Genomic DNA, 11,546 nt, shown 5'->3' with positions numbered 1-11,546 from the left:
CTGTAAATAAAAGTAAAAATTAGTTAAAATAGTACAATAAAATCTATTAATAGTACCAAAAAGTGTAGTAAGACCCATAAATAATACCAAAAAAATTAAATAATAAAATAAACTGACAAAAATAAGTGGTGCCAAATGGACACTAAAGAGTGTGCTTAAGAAGTGATGAAATTCACAGCTTATTAAAGCTTTTAACTTATTTTTACTACTATTTATTAGTCTCATTACACTTTTAATTACTATTAATCTAGTTTTTAACTTTTTTTTTTAACTAACAAATTTTATTACCATTAATAAAATAAGTTGTTCCCAAACGGATTTTAAGCGCGATTATAAAATATGCAGTACTACGTATACAAAACCCCACAAGGGAAAGTTCCTACGCGTTACTCCCTTCACCCACCATTTTCCTTTTTGTTGAAAATCGCCACACAACACCTCACCTCTACCTTCCCAAACCCCCAGAGAACCGGCTCACCTCACTACCTATATTTTCTTCGCAGTTCATTTCACTTCTTCAAAAACCCCAAAACACAAGCACACCAAAAAAATAAATAAAAAAAATGGCCTGGCTTTGTTTTACTTTTCTCTATTATTCTTGATTCTCTATTCCCAAATATTTATAAAACACTAAAAAATCCAAAACCATTTATTGTTTTTCTTTCTCTCTATTTATTCTATTTCTCTCTCATTGACTCAAACCCTAAAATCCCAAAATCTTTCAACAATGGGTACCACGACGACGACCAGCATCAACACCGGCGGCGAGGACCGAGTCCTCGCCACGGCACAGCAGATCGTGAACAGCTTGAACAACACGCCGAAGGAGGTTCGGCAGGACATGCTGTTGATTCTGTCGAGCTTCGACAATCGGCTCTCGAATATCACGAGCTTGATCGACGGCGACGGTGCGTCGAAGAGCGAGGAGGACCGGTTTGCTCTGGCGGAGAAGGTGATTTTGCGGTGGGATCCGAGCTCGGAGGGTTCGAGGAGGTCGTTGAATTGGGGGGACTCCGGCGACGAGTCTGGCGAGTATTTGTCGGCGATTGACGAGATTTTGAATCTGATGGACGAGTTGTCGGTGAGGTCCGATTCGGAGATTGTGGATCGGGCTTATTCGGCGATTCAGCACGCGATGTCTCGGCTTGAAGATGAGTTTCGGCAAGTTTTGATTGGGAACACTGTTCCTCTTGACGCTGAGAGACTGTACGGCTCGATCCGCCGGTGTAGCCTTTCGTTCCCGGTCAACGGTGCCGGAATTATCGCCGGTGAAGATGATGATGAGGATGATGATGAAGACGGCGGTGAATTCGAGAGCTTTTCGGAGGATGATCGGAGCTCAAGGTATCACGAGCGTGGTCCGAGCTTGGACGACAACGCTTCGGTCGATTTGATCGATCCCAAAGCTGTGGATGAGCTCAGAGAAATCGCGACTAGAATGATTAGGTTTGGCTTTAAGAAAGAGTGTATTCAAGTCTATAGTACTGTTCGTCGCGACGCTTTGGATGAGTGTCTTGTGATCTTAGGGATTGAAAAGTTGAGCATTGAAGAGGTTCAGAAAATCGACTGGAATTCACTGGATGAGAAGATGAAGAAATGGATTCAAGCTGTGAAGATTGTCGTTAGGTTGATTCTCAGCGGTGAGAAGAGTCTCTGTGATCAGATATTCTGTGGCGCCGATGAAACCAAGGAGATTTGCTTCAACGAAACCGTGAAAGGTTGCGTGATGCAGTTGTTGAATTTCGGTGAAGCTGTTGCAATCGGCAGAAGATCGCCTGAGAAGCTCTTTCGAATACTCGACATGTATGATGTGATGGCTGAGGCGTTTGCGAGATTGGCGGTGTTGGTTACTGATGATGTCGTGATCAATGAGGCGAGAGACGTGCTCTCCGGGCTTGGTGAGGCGGCTTGTGGGACATTTGCTGAGTTTGAGAACGCGGTTCAGAGTGAGACCTCGAAAAAGCCTATGCAGAGTGGTGAGATTCACCCGCTGACACGGTACGTGATGAATTATGTGAAATTGATTGTGGATTATAGTGAAACTCTGAACTCGTTGTTGGAAATTAGTGAAGATGATGAGCAATTAGAGCCTTTGCGAAATGATGATAGTGATAGCTCGAAATTGACTCCAGTAGCTAGGCGGTTGTTGGTGTTAATAACCTCTTTACATTCCAATCTTGAGGAGAAATCGAAGCTCTATGAGGATGGTGCACTGCAGTATATTTTTCTGATGAATAATATTCTGTACGTAGTGCAGAAGGTGAAAGGTTCGGATCTTGGTGGGCTGTTAGGTGATAATTGGGTTCGGAAGCGGCGTGGGCAGATAAGGCAATACGCTACAAGTTATCTTAGGGCTTCATGGACCAAGGTGTTGCATTGTTTGAAGGATGAAGGGATTGGTGGGAGCTCGAATAATGCCTCGAGGGTGGCTTTGAAGGAGAGATTTATGAATTTCAACGCATATTTTAAGGAAACCTACAGGGTTCAAACTGCTTGGAAGGTCCCCGATGCTCAACTCCGGGAAGAGCTTTGGATATCTATATCAGAAAAGGTGATCCCAGCTTACCGCTCATTTATGGGAAGGTTTCGGAATCAAGTAGAGAGTGGAAGGCACGCTGGGAAATACATAAAGTACACCGCAGATGATTTAGAGAATTATTTGTTGGATTTGTTTGAGGGATCACCGCGAGTACTTCACCACATGAGGAGAAAAAGTACATAGGATAAAGGTTGATTCTTGTATCAGGTAAGAGCCCAGCTCTCATGAAGGACTAGATGGAGAAGAGTGTGCCTGTTAAAAGTAGCTTGATTGTATGATGCTTTTTTTTTTTTTTGTTGTTTTTAATGTTATAGACATGGGTTTTTATGAATATTAATTGTCGTCCATGCTATATACTGTAATAATTTATTGTACATGTACATGTGCTATAGATTTTAGTTTTTGTATGTGAAACCCCATTGCTCTGAAGTAACTGTGTCTATACTTTATTGGGCATCCTATGGGCTACTTGACTGTATTCTTGCTGTTTTAGCATGTTTGTATTTTTATATCAATTTGTTATTGTAATTCTATTGCTGAGTGTGTGCTAGTTAAAGAAAACCAGTCATTATTGTGTAAAATGGGATTTCACAAAAATTTAGTACTGTAGAATGTAGATTACCTCTTCTTCTTCTTCTTCTTCTTCTTCTTCTTCAGTGTAATTGAATGGGACATCTAGCGTATGGTTGGAGCCAGGTAATAATAATCAAATTGCACAATAATTTCTTATTATTTCCAAAAATATGAGATATTTGAACATTGATACTAATTAACAATTTATTGAATATGATGTTAAATGAGTGCTGAAGCAAGAAGGCTAGAATAAGAGTTGGATGATTTGTGAATTGTGTAAGGTAGCACTGACAAGATGTGAGGGAGTAGATTAGGAGGGTTTTGTCATGTGCAACAAAAGTTAATGATTGCATTGATACGGAAGTTATCTGACACAAGTTAAGGGCTCTCCCTGAATGAAAGGAAGGCCATTAGGTTAAGTTTGTGGGTAAAAATGAGGCTCACCTCTTTAAGGTAAAAATGTTGTACACTATGATAAGTAGGTTATTTTTTTCAACAGTAACAAAAATCATGTTTAGTTTTACTTTCTGCTTCCTAACTTGCATACTGTACTGGTAATGACAAATGTATCCATCTTCTAGTGTAATAGATTTCCAACAATGCACTGTCCATTCATCTAAAGATTTCAAACTTGCTGCTCAACACCAGATGCTCATGTTAAAACTTTTTACTAGTTATTGTGTTGAGATTATGAGCTTTAAGTGCCTCAGGTGCAGAATCAGTCTTGGAGTTTGTGGAAGAATCATTTATCTTAAAATTTTGTACTTCTTAAGGCATACTTGTTAAGCTTGTTTAGAGGAGCATGAAGCCCTTTTGCATGTTGAGAAGATTTCCCAAGGGGTGTTGATGATTAAGCAAGCTCATAGGACTAACTACATAATTTTAAGTGCGTGTGGATAGCTTGGTAGACACTAGAAGAAACATCTAAAAACGGTGTGCGGTGTGCCACTATGATTACGTCAATAGGAGATGATTTTTTAGCGATAAGGTATTAGAAATTTTAATCTTGTCCGGATTGGACTTCATCAACAACGTGGATTTTTTGAAAGGGTTTATGGTTGGGGCTGCATGTGTTTTTCTCTAACGTGGATGGCATTCTTATCAGAGTGGCGACCACAGGTGTTAAGTCTTGTGTCTGCAGAGAGATATAATTGTGTCCAAACTTGTATCTATAGGCAATTATGCATCCCTGGGGAATGGCTTATCTGTTAGTGAGCAAATATGTCTTATCCTAGAATTATAACCTTACCCTAAAGCTACATCTCTTTACGGAAACAGGACCACACCTAAGAAGCAACTCCATCTATCTAGTGGGTGTCATTACATGCATGAGGGTGCACCGTATTATGCTGTGATCACCCATCAGGACCATACATCAACATGTACCACTGGGATGCCTTCGAATTTGTTGATCGAGATCAAAATGACTTTTGAAGTTGCTTTCTATGGCGTTTGGATGGCACCAGTGATTATGAAAAGGTGGTATTAATTGGTTGCTTCTATCTTGAAGAAGTGTTTCTATGTTCTGTTCCAGAATATTTGAGATGATTCATGATAGATTTGATGTCAGGCAGTATTTTCAGAAAACTCAACAAAATAAGTATTAGGAGATAACTTCATTCTAATGGAATCCACTTGTTAAATATTCTCATCTGTCCATAAGAGAAATCATTAGAAGTAACAAACCTGCATAGTTTCATAAACTAGTTTGTAGATGGGAAATTTAGTCAAAGGAGGAAAATGAAGGCTGTCAATACAAGTCACATGGAGAACAGAGCATTTGGTGAGGAGAACAAGTAATCAATATTTCCCAGCTCAGCTTGATCTAGTCTCCTATTCTTTTCGACCTCTAATTACAGAAGTAAAAATTTACTAAATGTGCAGACTTGCTCCTACTTTGTAGTGTGAGTAATGAGATGTAATATTTTCCTTGAGTTTGTGTGTGGGGTGTGCGGGTGTGTGTTTCACCTCTACTTACATAAGAAACAGAAAATCTAAATATGCAGAATTTCTTCTGCTTATTGGTGCAAGTAGTGAGGTATAATATTTTGTTCAGTTGTGTGTTATAATTTTTTTGTGGAGTTGTGTGTGTGTGTCACGTGCGTGTGCACTTGTTCTCTAGTATCCTCTAACTCAACAAGAATCTCCTCTAAGATCATTGAAAAGAGTGCAGTCGTTACTTTAAGACCTATCTGTTGACACAAACACTACACATGCCCTAAAATGGTCACATATTGGTACAGAAGCATTGCCTGTGTGTAAATTATCAGTAAAAAGTGTTTACACTAGAATTTTGAATTTACACTTGAATTTTGAAGCTTGGGATAATCATCCAATCAACTACAAAGCAATCTACAAGGAGGAAATCCAATCCTTTATTTGGTCTAAAATTCAATTAGTATTCTGCTGTGCTAACAAACTGCTTAGTTATGAATGAATCGGACTTGCTCTACTATTTAAATCATGAAACCTTAGGTGTCACTACAGAAGCTGCTCCAAGCATATTTTAGCAGTGGATTATATGTATCTACTGTTTGATCTTATCCAATAGCTATGTCCTTTTTGCCAATTTTGGCGGGAAACTATGGCAAATATGTGAAATTGTTGTCGTTTACTAGTCATTGATTACTCTGCTCCTGTATGCAGTTTCAGTTGAAGGAAGGTACAGTAGGAATGAAATGCACATTTCCACCATTGGTTGTGGTTTAAATGCCAATTATGTTTCAATTATTTAGAGATAACTTTGTAAATGTAGGTTCACAACTTGCAAGTAATGCCTCTACTTTTTAATAGATCTAAATATGGTGATGAAAGGTGAGCCAGTTCTGTCCTGTAACTACTTCCCAGCTGACAGTGTTCCGAAGTGATTGAAGTCAAATAACCCCACATGCTTTTGGACAAGCGTGATCCTAAAATTTCCATGTCTGGTCTGAAACTCATGGATCTTATATGAGGGTTTGGACTTCAATGCCAGTTGTCGTAACTTAATTCGACATCTTATCTATTCATTATCTTTCCTAGCCATTAGCTCTATTGCAGGTCCCTCATGGCATGGAGGTGGTATACTGTGTGCCCGGCATATATGCCGGGTACACAATATCATTTTCGCATGGCATGACCCAAGGAGGCCTCCTTGCTTCATTTGGTGTTCCATTATTGTAGGACTAGGTTTGAGTCTACCAATAGTCTGCCTAACCATGTGCAATTACTAACATCTTATCTATTCATTATCTTTCCTTGCCATTAGCCATATTGCAGGGCCCGTATGGCTTGACCCAAGAGGGCCTCCTTGCTGCATTTGGTGTTCTATTATCGCAGGACTAGGTTTTGCAGGGCCCGTATGGCTTGACCCAAGAGGGTCTCCTTGCTGCATTTGGTGTTCCATTATCGCAGGACTAGGTTTGAGTCTACCAATTGTCTGGCGCCTAACCATGAGCAATTACTGACATCTTATCTATTCATTATCATTCCTAGCCATTAGCTATATTGCAGGGCCCGTATGGCTTGACCCAAGTGCATTTGGTGTTCCATTATTGCAGGACTAGGTTTGAATCTACCAATTGTCTACCTAACCATGAGCAATTACTAATCTCATGGACCACCCTCTCATATGGTGTTTGTTGCATGGTTCAATTGGGCTTAGGCAGCTGACCCTATTTGGTCCTTGGAAGAAGCATAATTTTTTTTTTAAAAGAAAAGAAACATAATCTTAGTTACTCCAAATCAGTTAATAATCATATTTTTGGGTTTTAGATAGATTAACGGTATAGTCTCTTGTTGTCAGTTTGAATACCATCTAAAAAAAATATGGTGATAGTAAAAACAATTATTTATAAGTTTTAAATTTTATAAGACAATTCATCTACTTAAATGGCAACTTAAAAGACAATTTACGTGTATTTATAGTCACATGACCAACTTAATGATCATGTAACGTGTTTTAAGTGTTTTAATGCATGTGATTTAATACGCAAGAATGGTCCTATAAACTAACACATTATGGGTTGGAGGCTCAAACCCAATTTGGAGGAATTCTTAAGTGAAAGCTGAGTTTTGCCTTTTCATATCAAAATGTCCATTGAATTTGACCACTAAACTCCTATACCTAGACAAGCCCACTTTTTTAGGTTTCTATCAATTTAGAACCTCTGACAAAAAAAAAAAAAAAATGTCCAATGAATTTGACCATTAAACTCCTATAGCTAGACAAGCCCACTTTTTTAGGTTTCTATCAATTTAGAACCTTGGACAAAAAAAATGGCTGACTTTCATCTTCACGACATGGGTTACCCCATGAGGATATGTATTGTCTTGTATCCTCAGTTTTGGCGGGAAACTATGGCAAATATGTGGGATTGTTGTCGTTTACTAGTCACTGATTGCTCTGCTCCTATATGCATTTTCAGTTGAAGGAAGGTACTGTAGGAATGAAAGGCACATTTCCACCATTGGTTATGTGGTTTAAATGCCAATTATGTTCCAGTTATTTTGATATATCTTTGTAAATGTATTGTAGCTCCACAACTTGCAAGTAATGCTGCTATTTTTGGATTGATCTAAATTTGGTGATGAAAGATGAGCGGGCTCTGTCCTGTTACTACTTCCCAGCTGACAGTGTTCCCAAGTGATTGAAGTCAAATAACCCCACATGCTTTTGGACAAGCGTGATCCTAAAATTTCCATGTCTGGTCTGAAACTCATGGATCTTATATGAGGGTTTGGACTTCAATGCCAGTTGTCGTAACTTAATTCGACATCTTATCTATTCATTATCTTTCCTAGCCATTAGCTCTATTGCAGGGCCCTCATGGCATGACCCAAGGGGTCCTTGCTTCATTTGGTGTTCCATTATTGTAGGACTAGGTTTGAGTCTACCAACAGTCTGCCTAACCATGTGCAATTACTAACATCTTATCTATTCATTATCTTTCCTTGCCATGAGCCCTATTGCAGGGCCCGTATGGCTTGACCCAAGAGGGCCTCCTTGCTGCATTTGGTGTTCCATTATTGCAGGACTAGGTTTGAGTCTACCAATTGTTGCATGGTTCAATCGGGCTTAGGCAGAGGACCCTATTTTGGTCCTTAGAAGAAACATAATTTTTTTTTAAGAGAAGAAACATAATCTTAGTTACCCCAAATCTGTTAATAATCATATTTTTGGGTTTCATATTTATAAGTTTTAAATTTTATAATATATTAATATCTATTAAAAAAATTCAAATTTTAAAGCAATCAAATGAGAACCACCAACAAGGCATTATGAGGTCGTGGACTATATGCTCCTAAGAGCATCCACATCAGTTCCTTCATTTTACACATCCACTTTTACATTAAAAGCCCACTTTTTCTATTCTACACATCCAATTGTACAAAACACCCACGTCAGTTCATCTATCCTATCACCATTTTTAATTAAATAATCAATTTTCTTTAATATTTTATTATTTTCCCAACTACCTCATATAATTACCGCGCTCTGTCTCTCTCCCAACTCATTTCTGACTTTTGCTCTCTCTCTCTCTCTCTCTCTCTCTCTCTATACCCATCTCTCAGACTCTCCCTCTCCCTCTGCCACTCGATCAACTCTCCCTCTCCCTCTCCCTCTCGATCAACTCCCTCTGCCTCTTGATCAACTCTCCCTCTCCCTCTCGATCAACTCCCTCTGCCTCTTGATCAACTCTCCCTCTCCCTCTCGATCAACTCCCTCTCCGATCACGAGCTCAGATCACGATCCGCGAGCTCCGATCACGATCTGCGAGCTTTGATCACGATCTGCGAGCTCCGATCGGCGATCGGCGAGCTCCGATCGCGATCCGCAAGCTCCGATCCAGCGTCCGCGAGCTCCGATCCACGGCAAGACCCACGAGCTTCGACCAGTCAAGCACCGATCTGTGTTTGTTTGTGTATGTCTGTGTTTTTTTTTTTTTTTTGAGCAAAGTATATCTCTGTGTATATTCTGTGTTGAGAAAAAGATGAGAGAATGGAGTCTGTTGAGCACAGATCAGAGAGAGAAAAAAATGAGTGAAGGAGAAAATGATAAAATATTATATAAATGAGCTACAGTAGTCGTGTGTATTTACACGGTTACTGTAGCTTGTGGATGGTTTTGCACGATTTTACCCAGTTTTGCTCCATTGATATAGGAGATTTTTTACTCAAAATGTGTAAAATTGAGGAATTTTTGCATTATACATGACTATCTACCAACTGATGTGGATGCTCTAATAATTAACAAAACACAAGGGAATGGTATGGAACTCAATTGTTGGTAGTCGCAGACAACCCATCAGAATTTAAGTCAAATCAGAATTTTAGTCAAAGTTAAAAGGTTAGAATTTCCTTCCATCCACTTAAATGCCAACTTAAAAGACACTTCACGAGTATTTATGAAATGACAAACTTAATGATCATGTAATGTGTTTTAAGTGTTTTAATGCATGTGATTTAATACACGAGAATGGTCTCATAAACTAACACATTATGGGTTGGAGGCTCAAACCCAATTTGGAGGAACTCTCAAGTGAAAGCTGAGTTTGGCCTTTTTGTATAAAGATGTCCATTGAATTTGACCATTGAACTCCTATAGCTAGACAAGCCCACTTTTTAAGGTTTCTATCAATTTAGAACCTTGGACAAAAAAAAATTGGCTGACTTTCATCTTCACGATATGGGTTACCCCATGAGGATATCTATTTTCTTTTATAATGATTATGAGCTAGGGTGTCCAATTGGTAAGGGAGAGAACTACGTTTGATGCTAGTTTCTGTTGAAATTACGTTGTCTGCCTTGCTTACTACTTAGCCTTAGAATGTAGACTATTAATTTCGAGCGAAACTCAAGAACTAATTTTGCAACACAAACCACTCTTATTTCTTTGCAGATTAGAGTGTGCTAACCACATAACCCTCTCAAAGGAATAGAATTTGTACTGATCGTGAAATTCATAAGATAATTAGAAGGTCAAACTAAATTGTTTGGTTAGAAACTATTGATCATACATTTTTAGGTTGTGTTGCTGCTAAATCAGAAGTGTGTGTTTTCTTCCACAACCAAGGAAAGCATCATTGGGGCGGCCCAACAAATTTGTAAGCCTAAGGCGATATATTTAAATGGGCCATTTTATTTATCACTTAAATAATATTTAACTAGTATTTAATATCATAATTTTTTTTATTACAAAAATCTATTCCTTTTATTTTGTAATATGTTTTTTTTTTTTTGGTGAAAAAATGCTAAAACTATAATAAATTTTACTAAAAAAAACTTTCAAATGATGTAGATATGAATGCGATTAGTGACACTTCAAGAAGATAATAAATAAGTATTTGCATGAATGATGTTGGAGATATTATAAATTTTAAAACATAAGGCTTACAACGATGTATCATTAATCACAAAAAATAATTTAAAAATGTATTTAATAGGTTATTGACGTTCACATATCATATTAATTGTCACATCAATTTGTAAAATTTTCAAGTAAAATTAATAATATTTCTAGCATTTTTGTATCTAAATTATTTCTTGCGATTAATGACACATAATTGTAAGGGAAAATGCTAGAGATACAAATTCTTTTACAAAAACTTTTACAAACTGATGATGTGGTGAATGATTATAAATAAATAAAAAAGTGATGTTATCGGTGGGCCCAGATGAGGACCAGTAAAAATTTGACCACAATAATAGTTTGTAAAAATGTTATAAAATAGTTTATAAAACTATAACATTACTTTATTTGTAAGACCCATGTATTTAAAGTTGTATTATCTCTAGCATTACTCAATACTTTGAGAATAACTTATTTAGCTGAAACTAAAAACTTTTTGCTGAAAGTACTGTAGATAAATGTAAAAATTAGTTGAAATAATATAGTAGGACTCATGAATAGTATTAAAAAGTGCAGTAGGACCCATGAATAGTAGCAAAAATAAGCTGAATAGTAAAATAATTTTCATTTTTCATTTCAATCCAAATGGAGGCGTAGAGGAAAATTATAAAACTAAATTTTTTCCTATATCTCCATTTTTTTTAATATATCATTTTTTACCCCAAAATTTGGGGCCTTCCTCTAGCAGGGGCCTAGGCGGTGGCCTAAGTGGCCTAGGCCTAGGGCCGGCCCTTAGTATCATGAAACTTTTTAGAAATTACGCTCAAGAATAATCTTTCAAAGCAACTGACATCCTCAAGTGCATCAACATCCTCAAATGAACCAAACCATGCCTATATGGAGGTCTGTGAGCGTTGAATGTTTCACAATGACCATGAACATAAATCATTGTTTATGAGCTAGGTCAGAACTTTGGTAAATCCAGTCTCCGAAAACTCAACAATGCAACTGAGATCATCAGGGGCATCAACATCCATCACTAGTGCATTAAGAAATTTGTGTTGGGCTATTACTATTATCTAGACACAAAAATTATGATGTACT

At 37.8% G+C, this 11,546-nt stretch overlaps 1 protein-coding gene across 1 annotated transcript; it reads left to right on the top strand.

The window, feature by feature from the left end:
- Positions 1–389: 389 nt before the first annotated feature.
- On the top strand, positions 390–3,072 carry LOC142631182 (exocyst complex component EXO70B1-like). The gene has a single exon (XM_075805282.1). The coding sequence runs from the start codon at positions 728–730 to the stop codon at positions 2,720–2,722; it is 1,995 nt and encodes a 664-aa protein (XP_075661397.1). The 5' UTR covers positions 390–727; the 3' UTR covers positions 2,723–3,072.
- The last annotated feature ends 8,474 nt before the right edge of the window (positions 3,073–11,546 follow it).

This window comes from Castanea sativa, chromosome 4, assembly GCF_040712315.1.
Source record: "Castanea sativa cultivar Marrone di Chiusa Pesio chromosome 4, ASM4071231v1".
Lineage (NCBI taxonomy): Eukaryota > Viridiplantae > Streptophyta > Magnoliopsida > Fagales > Fagaceae > Castanea > Castanea sativa.
This window is presented reverse-complemented; position numbering and strand designations above follow the sequence as displayed.